At 37.3% G+C, this 20,709-nt stretch overlaps 2 protein-coding genes and 1 non-coding gene across 6 annotated transcripts; all 3 read right to left on the bottom strand.

Annotated features, from left to right (window-relative positions):
- Positions 1-104: 104 nt before the first annotated feature.
- Positions 105-5,950, bottom strand: nfkbiz (nuclear factor of kappa light polypeptide gene enhancer in B-cells inhibitor, zeta). 3 transcript variants are annotated; one of them, XM_030151997.1, is made up of 11 exons: positions 5,679-5,950; positions 5,265-5,353; positions 4,806-4,882; positions 4,237-4,565; positions 4,047-4,152; positions 3,823-3,969; positions 3,126-3,189; positions 2,880-3,052; positions 1,576-1,686; positions 1,036-1,203; positions 105-927 (listed from the first exon to the last, which is right to left on the bottom strand). In XM_030151997.1, the coding sequence occupies exons 2-11, from the start codon at positions 5,311-5,313 to the stop codon at positions 889-891; spliced, it is 1,263 nt and encodes a 420-aa protein (XP_030007857.1). In that variant the 5' UTR covers positions 5,314-5,353; positions 5,679-5,950; the 3' UTR covers positions 105-888. The 3 variants fall into 3 exon arrangements, with proteins under 3 accessions (XP_030007857.1, XP_030007848.1, XP_030007839.1); XM_030151988.1 differs by having other exon boundaries at positions 5,265-5,409; XM_030151979.1 differs by having other exon boundaries at positions 5,265-5,859.
- Positions 5,951-6,139: 189 nt separating this feature from the next.
- Positions 6,140-19,965, bottom strand: LOC115431536 (glycerol kinase). Of its 2 annotated transcripts, XM_030151960.1 has the most exons (21): positions 19,777-19,965; positions 18,444-18,517; positions 18,238-18,344; positions 18,037-18,114; positions 17,846-17,925; positions 16,605-16,742; positions 16,411-16,520; positions 14,897-14,963; positions 14,591-14,608; positions 12,981-13,016; positions 12,819-12,886; positions 12,682-12,724; positions 12,511-12,591; positions 12,155-12,233; positions 11,353-11,449; positions 11,174-11,258; positions 10,967-11,087; positions 9,219-9,362; positions 9,041-9,127; positions 7,945-8,031; positions 6,140-7,687 (listed from the first exon to the last, which is right to left on the bottom strand). In XM_030151960.1, the coding sequence occupies exons 1-21, from the start codon at positions 19,867-19,869 to the stop codon at positions 7,677-7,679; spliced, it is 1,704 nt and encodes a 567-aa protein (XP_030007820.1). In that variant the 5' UTR covers positions 19,870-19,965; the 3' UTR covers positions 6,140-7,676. The 2 variants fall into 2 exon arrangements, with proteins under 2 accessions (XP_030007820.1, XP_030007827.1); XM_030151967.1 differs by lacking the exon at positions 14,591-14,608.
- A 357-nt stretch (positions 19,966-20,322) lies between these two features.
- Positions 20,323-20,394, bottom strand: trnae-uuc (transfer RNA glutamic acid (anticodon UUC)). Its single transcript has one exon. It is a non-coding gene; the product is annotated as a tRNA-Glu (tRNA).
- Between the last annotated feature and the right edge of the window lie 315 nt (positions 20,395-20,709).

Below are 20,709 nucleotides of genomic sequence, written 5' to 3' on the forward strand. Positions count from 1 at the left end.
TAAATATGTTAATACGTGTAGATTTGCTACCAACACACAGGGAATATTCTAGAGACAAAAGCAGGAAACTCACAACTGAAGCATGGAGGAAAGGGAGAATTGTCCACCTTTGTCTCTAAATGGATTCTTTATTTTCAGAAATCATAATCACATGTAACTTAGAGGTGACTACTACTTACTACTAAAATGTGTAAATATCAATTATTACTGAAACGCCAAAAAACCAAACTGAACTTGACTATCAATGTTCTTGGTAAGATACATAGGCAACATGCATAACAAATATGATAAAACTTTACAAATCCTTTCAAAAGATTTTCAGTACTTTCACCTCTACATATTTAAACCCCTAAAAAAATAAATGGTCATGTAAAACACTTAGACAAGCTTATCATTTCTCAATTCTTAAAACAATCAGGTGCCATTATGAAGATTTGCTCACTATAAAAGTTCTTGGTAAGATACATAGGCAACATGCATAACAAATACGGTAAAACTTTACAAGTCATTTCAGAAGATTTTATCAGTACTTTCACCAACATATTTAAACCCCTAAAAAATAAATGATCATGCAAAACACTTAATAGACAGGTTTATCATTTCTCAATTTAAACAATCAGGTGCCATTATGATTTGCACTCATAATCATGTATGTTATATACAGTGTCATTTCTGCACAAAAAGACTAAAAATAGTGTACTTATGTTTTAACAAATACAAAGGATGTTAATCAGAAAGTTCTCGAAATCCCAAAACAAAGGTAAGTAAATGAGAAAGACATTACATGGTAATGAACATACAAAAAGTTTCACTGAAACAACTTCCATCTGCCTTGTGGCAAATACTCTTTAGTTGGACTGTCTGACTGACAGTGTTCTCGAGCTTCATTTAAGCATGAACATATTTCCCTTTAAGGATCCGTCGCACCTGGAACACAGCACACATCATCATGGCAGTATTGGAAACACCACTTATTAGTTTTCACGACTTTTTATACTTCTTTAATTTAGTGATCATAACATAGTCCTACTGTACCTTTTCTCCAGTGGGTCCTTCAGGCACCAGCTGAGACGGCAGCTCATTCTCACTGTTTCTGCTTCCAGGATCGGCTCCTTTCCTCATCAATAGTCGCACCGCTTCCACTTGAGCTTTATGGTTTTGCAAAGAGCTGACAATATGCAGCGCTGTGTTTCCACTAAAAGTCTGAGACACACCAACATAAATTTTCTGAGGGATTTTGGATTAGTTATTTTTATTTGCAGCAGCTTTCATGACTATTTTCCAGAAAAGTGCATCTGACTTGAGCTGATTCTCCTGTTCTGGGATGTTTGGATCAGATGTGTCAACAGCACTTACAGTTAAATGAAGGCTTTAAGGTTATGCTCTGCATCCGTAAACAAGCATCAAACTAAACTGTATCTGTATTGTAAGACACCTGTGTGTGTCTGCCTATGTGACCAGTACACATATTATTTCAGTCCTATTCGTAATCTGTCATTTTGTCTTACCGCTACTATTATACTAGGCTATGGAACTCACAAACAGTACATCACTAATGTCAAAAAAACAACTAACCTTCTGTTTCACTAAGGACAGAAAAGACGGCTGCTCAAGGAACAGATGTAGCAGCTCCATGTTTGCCTCCTCTGCCGCCATATGAAGACATGTACGTCCACTTTTACGTTCCTGTGGAGACATACTTTAAAGTGTAGTTTTACCCCCATTCTGAGTTTAACTACATTCACTGCATCATTCTGAAAACTGACACAAAGTCAGAAAATGTGTGCTGATAAGTGATAAATGCCCTGGTGTTGTGAATCACTGAACACTTAGGTAGAATCGTATGAAGCTCTGAAAGGGTTCATTTGAGTTTTTGTCCTTGTTTTACCACCTAAGACCCACCTAAAACCAGTATCTGTTTATGTGTATAACTGAATATTTTCTATGCTTTTTCTTGCTATCGTACAGTACTTTTTCATGGGGAACTGAAGCCCTCAAACCTCTTAAAATGACCAGAGTTGTCAGACAAAAAGATAAATTCTGCCCGTGTCATGTCATGTGTTTTCAAATTACTTGCAAGCTGATAAATTAACCAACCAAGCACCAGCATTTCAAGTGACTTCAGACAAGTGATAAATATAAAAAAAAAATAAAATAAAATGGCTCTAGTTTGAACTATTGGATGGAAAACGAATGAGATTTGGGAGAATCCGACTGAAGGACAAGTGGGAAGAACTCTTCTGGTCAGAGGATGTAACAGACTTTTTTAGTTCCAGTTTCATGACAGAGTTGTACTGAAACCCTATTAAAAGTATGACTAATGCCATGACATGGATGGGAAGATTTTCAAACAGGAAGTGATGAGTTGAGCTGTTTCCACCTATTGACTTTGAGGTGCATTATCACCAGCACTGACTCATTACAGCTGAGTCATATGATTGTGTTTACAGCTCAAAAAACATGTTTTGCTGTTTAGTGTAATAATAAATGACTTCCATATTCTTTTTAGAGATGATGCTCCTCAAATGACAGCATGGTGAGGCAACTCCTGCTTACATTTGAGCTTTTTGTCACTTTTAAGCACTTGTTTCTTTTGTGTTTAAGTGGTTTTCTGCTTTAACATAAGTGGTACTGCAGGTCCTTCCTTCCTGCTGATGTCAGACTTTATAACCAGTAAAACATACACACCCATACACACAGCAATACGGACTTTTTTCTTTATCTGAAATGTTTCCTGACAATGTACATTTACAATAAAATATATGGCCAGACCTAATGTAAATGTTCATAGTTTGTTTTTGGTTTTTTTTACATTTTTCTGAACTTATTTATTTTCCTATCCCTTAGAAAGCATATTGCCCACTACTTGTAATACCGACCTTTGTCTCACAGGAGGCACCCATGTGCAGCAGAGTCTTGATACATTCCAGATACATGTATCTCCTTTTCACCTGCCTTTCTGTGGCCATGCATGTGGTGGATTTATCCAGACTTCGAAGGTCTTTGATGACAGCGTTGTGAGACAGGACGGCTGCATGAAGCGGGGTTAAACCTGCAGAGAGCAGCAGTGTTTTGAGATCACTTTGTTCCATCAAGCAAGAACAGATGACTTAAAACATACTTACCATCATAATTAAACATTTCAACAACAAGTGGCTGACCGGTCTCTGTTAAGGTCCTGCAGATACTCTGAGGAGAGAGGAAACAGCAGATTAGACATTTAATAAGATACAGTAATCTTCTATGGCACTGGCATTCTGGTGCCTAATCTATATAATCTTGTTTTAAACCACATTTCCTGGTGGTATAATATCAGGAACTAAACAATAAGTCAAACATAAACATCCATAAAGTTTAAAATGTTAAGTTGACTCATGATATCAACATGTCCTTCAGTTATTTCTTTAGAGCAGTCTTTGTTTAGTAGCTGAGCCTTGTGGGATAATGGAAAAAAAATTCTCAAAGTTCTGATTCTCATTAGATGACATTATTGTCCAGTCTGCTGAACAGCATCTGTAGTGCATATTAACCAATAGATAAAAGAAGACACCAGGGATTGAAGTGTCATCTGACAAGAACTGAACAACTACATTGTTAGACGCTGCTCTGCATCACAGTCGGCTTTTATTATGTCAAGGAAACTGCTGATAGTGTTGACAAAGAAACACCCTGCTGGCACCCAAGTTGAAATATGAAGCCTCTTTTACAAACAAAGCTGGATATACTTGAGCTAAAGTTTACATTGGATATAAAAACATGCTCTGTTTACATCTAACATTTTCTACGTGATTACTTTTTATGAAGCACTAAGTACATTCTTACCTGAAGACATGGGAAGTAGCCTTTCTCAGCACACACATGTAAAGGAGAGCGGCCCCAGAGGTCTTGGGTGTTCACTTTAGCTCCACATACAAGCAGGTCAGAGACAATAAGGTGCTGATTAGTGGCAGCTGCTATCTGAAGTGCAGTCTGTATTAAGAGAAAGACTTTAAGAATCCAGTTGTGTAAAGGAATATGTGTAAATGTTATTAAAATGTAAAGCATACCTGTCCATTGTGCTCTTTGATATCCAATGAACCATTCAGACCCATTTTTGCAGCAAGCACATACGCCAAAGCCCGTCTACCTTGAGCCACTGCTATGTGAAGAAATCTTACAGAAAGAAGAGCAGTATGACCCAAACTGTAAACTATAAATATGACCAAAACTGTGACTTTCTGTTTTTATAATACATACGTGTCACCGTCTGCATCTTGCATGTTCAGCTGCTCAGGTGAAACTCCTTCCATTTTCATTGCCTCCTGCTGGATTTGCCAGTTAAATAAAGTCATTTTAACCTCTACAGTTGGAGCTGCTTGTCCCTGCAGCAGAGAGGGATATTGCAGTTGTTGTGAGGTGAAGAGACTGTTCCCAGGAGCAGCATTCAGGACATAATCAGGGATATTTGGGTTTACTGCCAGTGGAGTGGTTAAAGGTTGAAGACTGGAATCGTTAGGGAAAGCTTCTGATCTTGTATATTTTAATTTATGCTCTGGGATGTTGTCTTCCTCTGAGCATTTCCATTTCTGAAAGAGATATAAAAGTAGGTTGTTATTCTGAGTCTGCTGCCCTCTTTATTGAAGCCACACCTAAATGTTTTGCATACTAGTCGTTAATGTTGTTTGTCCTTCCTCATAGACATAATCAGGTGTTGCACATAGACAGCATATTCTTCCAACTAACAGATAAAATGAGTGATCATAATTAACAAAAACCTAATAACAAATCTCATATTAAACCTGTTTTCCTTTTTAATATTAACTCACTTGGCGTCTCAGCATTAGCAGCTCTTTCACGGTGTTCCTTCTATGCACAGATGGTCTGGGATCAGTAATAATAAAGTCTAAACCACAGTTAAAAACACAAAGATGAGCACAGAAAAGGAAAGGTCTCAATGTGTCAAAGATCATGTCTTTAAGTGAACTCATTTTATAACAGTTTTATTTTATTTATTTACTTTTTTTATTACAAGTGGTCTGCAAATAAAATTTACTGCATAGAAAACCTTATTTTACATGATGTTCTGTAAAATAAATGTAGTTTTTTTCTGCTGTTTTTAATTGTTCAGTTACTTTGCAGTATTTTAAACTTGCTGATTCCAAAAGTAAACAACAGAAGTCCAACACACCAGTAAAACTTCCTCATTCCCTTGCAACATGGGTAGTTGATGTTTCATACCTTTACATATCCCATTACGATACTAAAAATGAATAAAAACTCCTGACCTTCAAAATTCTGGCTTCCACCGCTGTCTCTCCAAGTTGGATCCAACATCTTTAAGGGATCATGAACACTGAGCTCTCCAGGAAGTGTTCTGTCAACACAGTGTCGTGAGGTATTAATGACTTCAGCATATACATGACTCACTCCCTGCATGTCACCACAAGATCAGAAATGAGGAACAAAGGCCACAAACTGTCCCTCACCTGCCCCAACTTCCTGATTGCAAAAACTAAAAGTGACTGCACCTTAAAGCTCATCCTGTTTTTTTTTTTTTTTGTTTTTTTTTAACACACATTAAATACTGTAATAATATTAACCATTACAATATTTTATGAATCTTAAAATTTATAGAGAAAAACCTGGTTTGTAAATTGACAATAATTTTCAAGTTCTACAAAGTGAAGTTAGAAGCTTACAAATTAAGATGAACGACACCACTGGAACATGTGCATGGTTTCTGAGAGCTGAAACAGTCTGTATAATGAATGCTGAAGTGCAGGTATCGAATTCCGTTTAGTTAGAACAAACCACTCCCTCGTTATCTGCTTCGATTTGTTGGGTTTTTCCCCCTGAGGAAAGGCAGGTTTTGCTTGGACTGCAGCCAAACTTCACGTGTGCTAGTTTGAGTGTATCTGACAGCAGCGGACAGGCTTTTCTGTAAACACTTAACAAATTCCTCTATGGATTTACAACTTAATGATCAGAAATGAGGTGATTACATGATCACAACATAATTTTTAATCTCTTTTTATAATGTGACTGTATAAAATCCAAGCACAGTGTCACATTTTGTCTCTTATGGTACATAGTTTGCATAACTTGTACAAGGATATACACGGTTTCCTCATATTCAACCTCTGACTGCTCACTTGTTATATTCTACTTTCTTTTCATCAATCGACACATGTATACTTGAACATATTTAATGTGTTACAAGCTTAAAAAGAAAAAAGAATTATATACATTCTTAAAGGTTAGGAATACAGTGTGGATGAGGTAAAGGGAACAACATGCAGTGAGTGAAACCACGGTAACATTGTTTTGACAATATGACAGAAAAAAATCCCAATGACTTCACAGTTGAAAGGTCTTGAATGATATTTTCCTGCTTGTAAAAATTCAACATTTTTTGACAATAACTCACTTCAAGCTTTTATTCAGTACAAATACGTCCCTTTGTTAAAATTCATAATTACCAAAAGAACCTTTGGACGCTCATTTCATACCTTGACCTGACAACACAGTTCCGTAAATAACTGCTTAACTATACAAAGCAACACAAAACCACTTAGTGAACAAAACACTGGCTCTACTTCCAACCTTCATGTCACATTAGTTGTACTAACCTCCACACAGACGACAAACATGACGGATGTCAGGCAGCAGAATAAATACTGACACATTTCTATTGTCTTAAGATTAATTTTTAACCTTGACAATTTGTCAGAGAGCTTGTTTCATAAGTCACATTTGTGTGATTTATAAAGCTCTACTTACATTTAAATTAAATTTACCCAAAAGAACAATGGCCCTTCATTTTAGTGCAATAAACCTTCAGTGACAGCAGTCTGAGAAGTTAAATCATATTTGCATACAAATCTTTGCATAACGTTTTAGATTACTACAGATAAAGTAGCGACAAGTCAGTTAAATGCAAAAACATATTAACAGGATCTAGTTTAGAGAAACATTAATCTGTAAAGTTTGCAAATGTAGTCAATGTTTCTCTTCACACTTGTGTCTAATTCATTCTTGCCCTTCATTGCATGTTTGTGTATTACATAAAACAGTGCTGAAGTCTAACATTAATCCATTTACAAAAACAACCTTTGAATCTGTTCCCTTCCTGTTTTTCTTTCACCCAACCCTAACTGTGTTCACTTTCTGTCTGTTAATACACAGCTCCAAAACAAATAAAAAAACCAAACATATAAAGTGCTCTAAAAATTGTTCCTGTAGCTCATAGTGGATGGTCTTGCAAAAAAACAAAAACAAAAAAAGAAGCATGACCGCTAAAGGGTAATAAAGCAATAATGCATCTAAACAGTGTACCTCTGTTGACAGTCATGAAGAGATTCCAACTACACATTTTATCACTAGTAGTTTCTACATAAATAGGCTCAGAAATTCATACAGAATCAACATAATTTAAAAAAAAATACTGCATGCACACCGCTAAAATGAATGTACCAATGTGTTCTTCACTGTTGCACAGAACCATTATATCAAAAATAAAGTCTCATTAGTCAGTTTAGATTTCACTTAGATTTTCCAGCAGGTGGGAGGATTCAGCAGCAGTGACTCGACTCTTTCTTCTGGAATGCCTGATAGAAATGAGTGCAACCAAGAATCCAAGCGGTGGTCCATTGTCAGTCCATGTTCCTCTCTGCTTTGATGCCTCCTGCCGTCACAGTCTAGTTGGGACCTGATGTGAGAAGAATTCAGAAGATTAACAGTCTGATAGATTTTCTGTTGGTATTAATAACAAAGGCAAGTCAACTACATGCTTTTAAATGTCTTATTACAAATGTGCATTATGGTATAGGCACAGCTAAGGATCTAAATTAATCAATACAGCAGCAGTAGTAGTAATTAAATGTGTAAAATACTTAAAAATGTCATCTTTGACATATAAATAAATATCTTTGATCATGAGTAGAAAGCAGAAAAGCAGACACTGACCTGCGATGTATTTTGCGCCAACTAACATTAACATGCTGCCCATGATGTAAAAGCCCAGAGGCACGCTGCTGAAGATACTAGTTTCACCTGGAGGCCGTTTCAAAGAAAGGGAAGAACAAAAACAAAAAACAAACCAAATGTTGCTGTCAGAGTGGTATTCACAAATAATCTCTGTCTGAGACCTCTGTTACCCTCCATATTTAACCACTGTATTTAATTTAGCTTCTATTGGAACACCCTTTAGTTCCATCTGCTTGGCTAGTGCTGCATAAATAAAGTGGATGGCATCAACATACGTAATCATATTTCCCTTCTGACCTGTTATTTCTGCTTGAACATCTATAACAGCCTACAATTTTGCATTTCTATATAAAACATTATATAGTTCCCAGAGTGTGTAAAAGTACAGTAGGAGCTAGAGCCTTTAGTTACCAAGCTCCTCCCCCACCCTCACCTGCCTCATCTGATTAGATGGACTCTCTCATGTGCCCCCACCCTACTGCATATTTACAGACTGGAACGACATCCTCAAATGGACGTCCATGGAAGTGGATCTCTCCTTCACTGTGGTTCTCCCTGAGGTTTCTCTTTTCCCACTGGGTTTTTGGAGTTTTTCCTTGCCAAGAAGGAGGGTCTAAGGACAAGGGATGCCTGGGACATTCATTTCCTTCATCTACTGTTTATTTGACTGTTTGCTTTCATATCCAACTAATTCTGTAAAGCCCTATGAGGCAACCTTGTTGTGATACAGGGCTCTACAAATAAAACTGAATTGAATTGAATACCTACATTTTCAGAGTTTTAGTGACTTAAATTGTACTATCAAACAACCCAGCTGTACCACAAAGTAATGTGACCCGCGGGTGCATTCACAGCCCTAACACTGCATATCCAACTATTCGGTATAAATTCATCTGTAAGCTACTATTAGAAGATTAATGTGATCCTGGACCAAATTCAGCCCTTTGAAAGTATTGGGGAACTCTGATACAAAGCTTGTTGATTCATTCTCTAATATCAGTTCAAGGGGTCACACATTTTTCAGGTTTTCCAGGTTTAGATTTCAAAGCTTGATTTCTAAAAACAGGTTTCCTACCGTTTCCATTACACACAGGCTCTGTTGTCTCCCAGTTCATGGATTTCTGAACAGCCTTCTTCCATCGAGCGTATCGAAACTCGCTCTCTGCAGATACAGACACCACACCACTGAGTTATTAAATAAACTATGCTTATTTTAGTGTTCCAGGAGTGCAGAGGAGGAGGGACTGCGGTACCTTCAGTGTTGATCTGAGGCTCAAACTTTTCAGAAGTGACTTCACTCAGGTCCTCTGGGTTCAGACTCCACACACTCACACCCTCTGCTGCTCCAGCTGCCATCGCTGCCCCGAGAGCAGTCGTCTCAGGCATGGAGGGCTTCACTAGAAATATTAATCATCATGGCTGTTACTCAGATACCCACATTACAACAAATGTTTTGATGTTTTGCTGTCGAGCACTGAGTTGAGAAGTATTCCATCACATAACTAAAGACAGTCGAGCTCACACATAAAAGCCAGGCTGAAACTGGCCTCATCTCACAATTAAGAAGAAGTTGTTCCACTAACACTATCTAGCCCCATCCAATCAAAGCTGACCTGAGATCAGCTTACATAGCCTCGTTTTGTGCACGTACAAGGGTTATATAAGACATCCAAATGAATGGATGAATGAAAACATGATCAAATGAGTCACAGAAAGGGGAGAGTCACTGTGATGTTCTTTTCAGCAGCTGGACAAATGCTGCTGATGAACCATTATGAAATATTTAAATATATTATTAGTTTAAAAAAAAAAAAAAAAAAAGACAATACTGAATATAAATACTTAAGTTATGCAAGTGTTACATGTGTATTCCACTTTACATTGTTCTGTGCTCTTTAATCTCCCATAAAGCTGCACAATAGATGGACTTTGAGACAAGTAGATTATGTTTCTATATAACCAGCTGCCTGGAGAAATGTGTCACGGAGAAAGTCATTCTTTGCCAGATAAAATTTCAGAAATGACCATGACACGCACGCACTTGAAAACCCTCAGCCTGACTTTTCAGGTGCACTACTTTCCTTTTTTTTTTTTTTTTTTAAAACACCAACACTAGTATTCCAAACATTTAGTAAAATATCTGTGGATGTTGAATGTAGAGTGCTGAAAAGGAGTCTGTCCCAATTAAAAGTCATTTTGTCCAGAATACAGTCACTAATTCTGTATCAATTTTAAGCCAAGTTATTTTTGGACAGACCCAGAACAAGTTGCATGCTAGGAGTCAATTCCTCCAGCAGCTGGAAAAGCCTGAGCAGTTAAAGCTGTAAGCTCCTAAAATCCTCTATATATTCTTGAAATGACTTAAAGACCTGACTCTACTCTATAGATAAGATAAGATAAGATAAGATAAGATAAGATAAGATAAGATAAGATAAGATAAGATAAGTCCTTTATTAGTCCCACAAGGGGAAATTTCAGATTTACAGCAGCAATAGTGAAGTAAAAACAAAGCACACAAGACCAAAAAAGAGCTAAATCAAAATAGACCAATCAAAAAAGATATAAATACTATTTCCAGCTGTGCACATGATGATCATGCCTAGCTGTAAATAGTATTCATATTAATTGTATTTATTTTTTGATTCGTCTTTATTTTTTATTTTGCTCAAGACTCCTATAAAACATGTGCTAAGGTGCATTTCAAACATGTTTTGATGCACATAAAACTGTTGATGCACATAAAACTGTTGAAGTGACGATGTATCTGAAGAGGAATGTCTTCACTTCTAAAAGGTTAGTCCTAGCCTGTGAAAACACTGAGGTGGCAGATAAAACACACTGTCTGTGTATTTCTTCTTAATAATCATCTCATAAGAGTGTAAAAATAGGTTATGGGCGTCAGCGTGAGCATGTGGCCTCAAACCAGTTTGAGCTTTCTTAATCGGTGATAGACTCTATACTGATGATAAAAAATGATAATTATGACAGATGGGAGTCATACCAACAGGGATGCAGAGTATGTCAGCCTGTAATTGCATCAGCAGCCTGTTGGACGTCATCCCTCCATCCACCTGGAGCTGAGTTAGTGGGATCCCACTGTCCTGGTTCATAGCATCCATTATCTGCATCAAAACAAATATCACCAGTAGGAGCCCTGTTTTATGGCAGACAGCAGGACCTTTCTCAGGCTTTCTCAGAGACATCTTACCTCTCGTGTCTGGAAACAGACAGCTTCCAGTGCAGCAAATGCAAGGTGACTCTTATTAGTAAACTGGGTTAACCCACAGATGATCCTGTAACACAGACAGACACAGATTGAGTGCATGACTGAGTGACTGAGGCTAAAGAGGAGGCTACTGCAGCTGTGGATGGTGTTGTCTGACTTACCCTCTTGCACTCGGCTCCCAGTAGGGTGCATAAAGACCAGAAAATGCAGGGACAAAGTAACAACCATAAGATGTGCCGACTGATGCAGCCAACTTCTCTGCATAGAAAAAAAGGATACAAACTTTAAGATTAAAGAAAGACGGCACTCCTGTATTTTCCTAAATATGAAGTTTTTGGTAATCATTAAGGATCCTTGGCTTGTTAGTAACCATTTTTAAAAAAAAAACAAATTGCAGTGCAATTTATTTTATTACATTTATTTACAGTTCACAGTGGTGTGACATGAAATTAGCAAATCTTCTGTGACCAAGACAGGACTTTCAATGATCAGCCTGAGCAATGCCTGAAACTAGGCATTTCCCTGCAATTCTATGTCAGTGTGGGCCTATTAAAATTTATCTGCACTGGCATGAGTCATTTCTACATTATTTTACTTTTCACAGATTCATGCATTTTTTTACATGAATCTGCTCCATTAAAACTCTTTCCATGTCAGTGATGGGTAGCATGATATGTTCAGGATGAAAAACAGGTCATATAAATAATATGTTTATAGCACTGACAGAATAATATGCAGGTTAACTCCCATGTTTGTTATGGTATAAGTCTGATCAATTTTGTCAAGATTTAATCACATCTCATTATAAAAATGAACTCTAACGATTTTATATTTCTTTACTGTAAATGATTTGTCGAGATCCCCTGCAGAACCTTCCCCGGCCACTAGGTGTCTATGCACCACAATAGATATGAATTGGTCTGTCTGCAAAAATATATGTATATATTCAAAACACAAACAAACCAAGTTCCTCAGATGATCCAATGATGCCAAGATTGTCCTGCAGCCAACGAACCACAGCTCCAGCAATGGCAACTGAGCCCTATTTAAAAAAGTATGAGAAAAGAAGAGAGACATGTGAAGATGCCTTTACAGGAAAAGAGTATGACTCCAGCTTTAAACTGTTCTTCCTCTGAAAACATACACATTTCTGAAAATAACACACAGATTTTTTATATTCCAAGCATATTTTTTTAATAAAATAAAACAAGTGGCAATGTCAGGGACAGATCTGTGAGACTTGTTCGATTTACTCTCTCTGATTAAGAAGGCTAGAGTCATTCTTCTAGAACAGGGAACATTAAAAGTATTTAAAATACCTCTAATGCATAGCACGCAGGTTTGTCTCGACCAAGCTTGTACGCCACAGTGGTTAGAAGACCATGATCAGACATTACAGGCTGAAAAACAGTAGAGGCAATGGTATTTAAAGCTCTGCAACCAGATTTGTAGGCTGATAAAGAAACAGATAAATACATCAGTGAATATACCTTGGAGCCAGTGTTCCGCAGTAAAAAACAGCCTGTTCCATACCTAAAACATGTTGGAAATCAAACAAACAAAAGCATAATTTCAGCTGATTTTTACAGACAGACACCGTTTTTCTGAAATGCACAAAGACACTTACGTATTTTTAGCTTGGCCGTCCTGAAAACACATCTGTCCAACAAGTGCAGCTGACTGATCGCCGAGACACTGTGACGAACACGCAGGTTTATCAGATACTGCATATGCCAGTTCCTTGTCACATAAATGTAAACAATGTTGGCCAAGTCCAATGTAAACTTACCCCAGAAATAGGAATACCTGAGAGGGCTCCCGATTTCTGTCAGAGGGAAAGATGAACATTGTATTTAATCATTCAGTTTATTTCTTAAACAATACTAAGTGCGTGTTTGTGGTTAAAAAAGCATGATGGAAATTTCAGTTACCCCATCAGTGTAGCAAAAGTGTAAGAAAATGTGAATAAACAGCTGTGACTTGCTCGTGTGAAATTTTCAGTCAGAAGTTGAAAAAAACTTGAAATTATACACCTGAATATAATTCAAGTTTATCATTTAAATATCAAAGAACAATCCATCGAACATTAATCACTATCAGCAACAACACTTAAACCACCGAAGAATGTACGTGTATTATTTGACTGTACAAAGTCAAATAACAGAGATAAATGTTAATTCTACAGCAAAATGTGTATACAAAACATAGTGTAATAGTCAAGATACTGTGAGGAAATACAAGGGCAAGTATGAACCTGGACAAACTCAAATGTCTTCACTCCTGTGTGAGGCTGCTGCTGAGGTTTGGTGTTTAGAGGCAGAAGATTAGCTTGGTTAAATCAAAGAGTGAAGACATTTAGGTGACAGCAATGGTGAGTCAGGAGAGCTGTGGGAAACATGAGCCGAGCAGCATGCCACAACAGAAGCAGAGGACAGGGACCATCCAGTACATTTCCAAAGGAGGGAAAATGATAAGCTAAGGCTCTGTTCAAGCTGCTATAATACAAGCTGATAAATGACAAGGATGCAGTCTGTTCCTAACATGCTTGGCTGGTCAAAAAAATAATCACTAATATTAAATCTAATATTAACAAATAGCTCTTGACCACATGACCTAATTTTTTTTAAAGCTTTTAGCAGCAAATGGATCTAGAATCACATTCTTTATACTTTTAGTCAAAATCAGCTTAAATTTAGATTTTTTTTAGGTTCCAATGAATTTATTCACTGCAGATACTAAATTAAAGTCATCCATTTCAATACTTTTTATAATATTATTTTATTTCATTGTATATTGTTCAAAAAGTGACAATAAACCATGTTAGTTTCTATTTTGTTATAATACTGAAATTAGAGCTAAGCAGTAAAACAAATGTGATAGTTATTGCGCTATTTTTAATTAATATATTGTTATATATTACAATATTATAGCAATATACCCATTATTTGCATCCATTTGAGTAATCCTCGATCATTTTACTCACATTTCAAGATAAAATGAAACATTTTCACTTGAGTTTGATGTTTTTCTGCATCACATTCTATAGTAAACTGAAGATTTTTCAGTTTGGTACGTCTAGTTGATTAAAAAAGAGAATTTTAACACATCACCTTGGACTGGCTAAGTTACACATTTCCCTAATTTTGACATTTACAGGTTAAACATTAATGAGTCAATGGCCATAATAATCCACTGGTCATCAATAATCAAATGACTGTTAGTAGCAGGCCGGTTCTGTCGGTCAGCAATAAGGGTAACTAAACAAAACACTCATTTACTGAATCACTTGCCTTTACATGCATTTTGGAAATGCACTGTGTGATGGTACATTGGCCACAGAGAAGCGGGACAGGTTACTTTGCGTAAAGAGGAAAAATAGTGCTGACAAGTATTACTTACCCTACTAGAACATATTTTCTATCAGTGAGAGAAGAGAGACAATGGCACACAAAAAAATGCCTAAAAGAATTTCTCAATCAACCTTCATGCACTTAGTCTTAAAAGAATGGTCTCAAATTAAAGACAAAAAACCCCATAATTTTATTAGTGATCTGTTGCATGAGACGTTTCACTCTTTCAACACAATACTAGAAACACACTAGACGTAGCAATGAAATCATTGTGATTTAAAAGTTAATTCTTATTAAGGTGCAGCTGGAAGTATGATCTGGATTTGGCTGAGAAACAGAGATGATGCATGCTTACCATGAGGCCATATATTTCTGAAGAACTTCTCACTCTTGGCAAGACCTCCATTGGAATACCAAAATATCTGATCAAGATAAAGAAAATGCAGATTATAAGCTTTTCTTGTACAGGGTTCCTACAGGTTTCAACAAGTTGAATTTAAGACTTTTTTTATTACTTTAATTTTTATTGATATTTTCAGCATTTATGAACAACAATAACCATACCATACCAACTTTAGCACTTTAAGAACTTTGCAGTTGGCCAAACTGCCATACACTAATCATAAAACAAGGGAATAAATAAGTAAAAACAGTGATAACACAGGGTGCAAAGCGGGCTAAGAACAAAATACAACCATCATAAAAACAAAGACAAATTAAAATCTGGTAAAAGCAACAGAGGAAATCTAAAACAAAACCATCTCACTCATTGATTAAAAGCCAACAGGAAAAAGTGTATTTTTAGACGTGATTTAAAGACAGGCAGAGATTGAGCCTGCCTAACATCTAACGGCAACTGGTTCCACAGCTTTGGGGCAACAACAGAAAAGGCACGGTCCCCGCAAAGCTTCATTTTAGTTTTTGGAACCACAGGCTGCAGCTGATCTGCTGACCTGAGAGCACAAGGGGGGCATAGGGGTGGATCAGGTCAGACAGGTAGGAGGGGGCAAGGCCATTCAAACATTTAAAAGCAAACAGAAGAATTTTAAGATCAACCCTAAAATGCACTGGTAACCAATGAAGTGAAGCTAAAACCGGTGAGATATATATAACAACAACGCTGTATGGGAGTCACATTATTAATAGTCCATCCATTCTTTGCTTCTTCAGTTATAAATTTAAGACTTTTTAAGACCTTTTTAAGACTACTTAGCACTGAATTTAATGCCCATTTAACAGCCTACTTCGTGGTCATACTGGCAAAAATTTGTGTCTCCTAGAATTTAGGAAAATGCATTCATTTACTCCAATGCCTTAATTCTCATCGTTCCAAGTTGGACTGATTTCTTGTACAAGGCGCAGTGAACTTCAAACACGATCCCCTCCACTCGTGTCAACCAGGTTGTGAATTACCTTTTCTCCAACCAGACATTATTAAATTTGCACTTCCTCATGCTTACTTTGTTCTTGCGAGCCGTCTCTTAAAGTTGCCAAAGTCAGGTTTCTCGGGCAACACACGTCACAAATGGCTGCACGTGTGTTGGGCGGAATGTTCTGTGATAATTTCTGCAAAGTTAGTGATAACTGGTTCCTAATTTCAGTATAAATTCTCAAGTTGGAATGGGCGGAAGTGAGTAGACTAACATTACTTTCTTTGCAGTTTGGACATTTCCCAGACACATTTAAACACAATACAGTGAACAAGTATATGGCAACATAACTTAAGACCTACCATATCAAATTTCATACCCTTTAAAGACTTTTTTAAGGTATTAAATGCAGATATGTAAATTAAAGACTTAAGACTTCTTAAGACTCCGTGGAAACCCTGTTTTATCAAACTACTCAGACAAAACACTGCAGTCATACTTGCAAAGCTCTGGGTCCCAGTCCATGGTGTGAATGTTGAAGAGCATGGTTCTGCTGGCGTTGGTTACATCTGTGCAGTGGACACCACCAGACTTCCCTCCTGTCAAACACTGTTGGACACAAAACAGCATTTTACTTAAAGTGCCATGTCTCAAATATACATTTTTCTGTGGCAACAGAAAGCACTGAATTACCCAAATGAGCCAGGAATCAACGGTTCCAAACATGGCACGGTGAGACACAACAGCTTCACGGACTTCATCCACATTGTCCATCAGCCATCGCAGCTTCACTGCACTGAAGTAAGTGCTGATTGGAAGCCCTGTTTTATGCTGCAAGATAACAGTGATATTTAGAGATAATCATTATCCACTACAATGTTATTAAATGTTAGATATTTTTTACCATTAATACAATACATTTGATTTTTTTCAACCATTATAAGACTATGATCTCAGTTGCTTTAGAGGTCACAGATACTTCATCAGCCTGATCTAAATATTTTTTCCAGGTAAAAAATCTGTCATTTACAAGACAGAAACTAGAAGCACTCGGAGAGCGCAGATCTCCACCAAGGCAGATCAGTGGCCCCCCCCGTGGGCCCCCCCCACCCCCGATCACCACCAAAATTTAATCATTTCTTCCTTATCCCATTTCCAACAAACCCTGAAAATTTCATCCAAATCTGTCCATAACTTTTTGAGTTATGTTGCACACTAACGGACAGACAAACAAACAAACAAACAAACAGACAAACAGACAAACAAACAAACCCTGGCAAAAACATAACCTCCTTGGCGGAGGTAATTATATGGTGATAATAACAAAATAACAAATATTCAATGTCATGATGATAAGCTCAGAAAGACAGTGTGGAAATGTAAACTTTCAAAGGAAGCAAGCTGTCAAGTTATTAAGAATATATCAACACTTACTCCCCAAAATGTGAAAGTAAGACTACACCACCACCCACCAAGTGCCGAATCCCTCCAGAAAATGAAAAAAAATAAAAACACTAATTCAGTGGTAAGGTGAGCAGAAAAATCGAGGGGATAAAAGTAATAAAGGACTGAAGAAATCTCTTGGTTGAGACGAAACATTTTCAGAAGAGCTAAACCAGTTCAGTTGAACTGAGAAAAACTACCAAAAATGATGACCTAGGCAAATGAGAACCTACACAGCCACAAAAGTAATAATAACAATACAATAATATAAGAGACAAACAAAAGGAGAAATATACATGTACAGTACATACTCACTATGCAGTAACAATGACTTTTAGCACCAAAAGCATGATGTATAATTCAAATACAAAAACAGAGAGTCGAAGCATTTCATACAAAATGTCAAATCAAGTGCATTGTCGTAAAATACTAGAAGAACCCTCTGGGCCTACATGAACAACAGAAGACGGCAGAACAGAAAAAGCACTCACCTTCAGATGGTTCTTGTTCCTTCCTGGAGTTTTGTTGATTAAATGTTCAACTGTAGATTGGGTCCGCAAATCAAGCCACACTGAAAAAAAACATTACACCTCAGATTAACGTAAATGTTCTGCCACACTTACACTGAATAATTGGGTAATGATACTCAACAAAACAGCAGAACAGACTTGCAAAACTTTACCAATTGCATTGTAGAGCGGTTCTCCTGTTTCTTTGTCCCACACGATTGTTGTCTCTCTTTGATTGGTCACTCCAATAGCTACAAAATATAAAACAAGAAGTGAAAGTAGCTAATTGTGCAGATCTGTCAAGTATTTTGAACACTCTCTTCAATTCCTGCCTCATAAGATGAAGTAGCAACATCAAGCCATTGTCCACATACCTTTAATGTTTGAGATATCAATGTTAAGCTGGGTCAGTTTCTCACATGTCCGCTCCATGCACTCATACACCGACTGCAGGATTTCTTTGGGGTCCTCCTCCACCCATCTAAATAAGAGATAAAAAAAAAAAAACAAGTAATGAATAGCAACTTGATATATTTAATGGACCATAAGATGTTAGAACTTGGATGACTGTGAAACTCACCCTTCTTTGGGGAAGCTTTGTTTGATTTCCACCTGGTGATGACTGAGAAGCTCTGATGTTTTTGAATTGAACACCTTCATGAGCAGAAAGTTGTACAAGAGAAACAAACAATGGTGCTTTAGTGTATTTATTTTAATATTAATTCATCCAAGGAAAGTTCAGGTTTCAGTTACTATCTCCGCTATAGCCTCTTTGTAATGGTCCATTATTATTTCAAATCAGCCTCCCTTGGGATATTTAATAGGTGTGATGCAATCTAACAACATAAGAATTACTGACCTGCTTTTCTAGACAGAAGGATTAAAGTGTTAAGTAATTGTGAAATTAATTAGTAAATTAAATGTTCCTGTTCCTTTTTTTATGTAAGCAGAGAAATATGTCGTACCTGGCCATATGACCAGACACACCTTTAAATATTAGACCCTGAATATTGCCCAAACTGCAACTAGTAGAGGACAAATTCTGGTATCTGCATGTATAAGTTAAATGGATTTCTGAAGAAAAGAAGGGCTGCATAGAACAACAGCTGTGGTGTTACTAAGCATGGCCAGCTCACCTTTTCATGCTGCAGTTATCACATATATAAATATCACTGTACATGTTCTGTTACACATTTCAAATTATGTAAGACACCATCATCATTGCTAAACTTTAAGATGATGACATCATATCCAACTGCAAAAGGTACAAGGGCAAACTGTTACAACATTGTTTCAAAAATGTCATTTTCAACTATTTGTTCGTCAGAATGAAGGCAATGTCTGCATTGTGCACAAACTGTGTGACTCACGCCTGGCTCTGAGCCTTGGCCACTCCCTGGAAAAATATCTCAAAGAAAAATCTGTTCCATATATTGTGAGACCCAAAACAAAAAAAAAAAGATGAGCCTCATGTCCTGTAACTAAAATGATAAATGCAGTGCACTTACTACTTGAAATACAAGCTAGACACAACTTTCTCCATTTAAATATTTAATACACTTGAAATTGAATCGTTGCATTGTTGCGTTTGCAAAGAACTGAAATGTTGAATGTATAACAGCAACCACAAAGAAACCCAGTCATCTGCCCTCCCACTCAGAGTTCATTCATAGCACTGTACAACAATATGAAAAAAAACCAAAACATTTAATTCATCGACCTTTAAAACAAAAAAAATTAAAAACTTGTGACTTCTCCGAGACGGTTTAAGAGCATGGTTTAAAACTAAATGTGCTCAGATCTGAAATCAAACTGTCAGATACATCCAAAGACTAAACCCGCAGCAACGCCTTCATGAGCTCCATATCAAATAAACAGAGCTAGCTTGACCTGACTGTCCCTGTGAGTCTTACCAAAAACCGAGTGGAGCTTGTGCCCTGGTCAATGGCAGCAACCAGCGGCCCCAGCATGATCCTGTGTGAGGACGCGGCCATGGCGCCGTTCATGGGCAGCCCTAGAGCTTTGGCACCTACAAGGATAGGAAACCGATTATCGCCGGCAGAGCGGCTCAAGTGTAACCCAAGTCGGCCTGTCGGTCAGTCGCGGCCTTCGCACGTAACCGTCTCTCGGTGATGACGCAATCACTGTCGTACTTTGTGCTGTCAGATACAAAACAGGTTTTTACCTTTTGTTTCTTACACCTAGCTCTCTTTAAGATGTATCCATGACGCGTTGCTTTTTTTTACTCCACACAATTCATTCGCTTAGTAAGTTATATCGAGTTTTTACAACAAATATTTTTGACACTCACTGACACTCTACCTGTACTAAGTTCTTAGTTTGTTTGTACTATATTGCACTTGTCACCTTCTTCATAGCAACTTCTTACAGCTGCACATCTTTAATTACTTTTACATTCAGACTGACTCCATCCAAGTCACTGAAAAAGAAAAAACTTGTTCCCATACCGGGAGTCGAACCCGGGCCGCCTGGGTGAAAACCAGGAATCCTAACCGCTAGACCATATGGGAAGCCATGCACGAATCGGTCGAGCGGAGAATAATAAAGGTACTGGTAGTAGATGTGTTTCTGTTAGATGTCCGGAATATAATGATTTCGGGTCAATGATTGTTCTCTAGTGAGGGGAATTCCGGCTCTTTTTAGAGAACCAGTTCTTTTGGCTCGGCTCATTAAGAAGAGCCGGCTCTTTCTGCTCCAAAGTGGCTCTTCAGATTTTTTGGTGCTTAAATTAATTTATTACCAACAATAATGTAAAGTTATGCGCAATATGAATTACTAATGTAAAAAAAAAACATGCACCATGTCAAATGTTTATGTAAATGTAA

This window comes from Sphaeramia orbicularis, chromosome 2 (assembly GCF_902148855.1).
Source record: "Sphaeramia orbicularis chromosome 2, fSphaOr1.1, whole genome shotgun sequence".
Lineage (NCBI taxonomy): Eukaryota > Metazoa > Chordata > Actinopteri > Kurtiformes > Apogonidae > Sphaeramia > Sphaeramia orbicularis.

Bases quoted from the DNA above. Each gene is read 5' to 3' on its own strand.
- nfkbiz (XM_030151979.1), bottom strand. From the start codon at position 5,415: ATGCAGGGAGTGAGTCATGTATATGCTGAAGTCATTAATACCTCACGA. The intron at 4,153-4,236 runs GTATGTATTATA...TCTTTCTGTAAG, and splicing joins CAAGATGCAGACGGTGACAC to ATTTCTTCACATAGCAGTGG. The intron at 928-1,035 runs GTACAGTAGGAC...GCTGTGTTCCAG, and splicing joins AAGGACCCACTGGAGAAAAG to GTGCGACGGATCCTTAAAGG.
- LOC115431536 (XM_030151960.1), bottom strand. From the start codon at position 19,869: ATGAACGGCGCCATGGCCGCGTCCTCACACAGGATCATGCTGGGGCCG. The intron at 9,363-10,966 runs GTATGACTCCCA...TAATATTTCTAG, and splicing joins CATACTCTGCATCCCTGTTG to TGAAGCCCTCCATGCCTGAG. The intron at 8,032-9,040 runs GTAGGAAACCTG...AACGGCCTCCAG, and splicing joins GCCTGTGTGTAATGGAAACG to GTGAAACTAGTATCTTCAGC.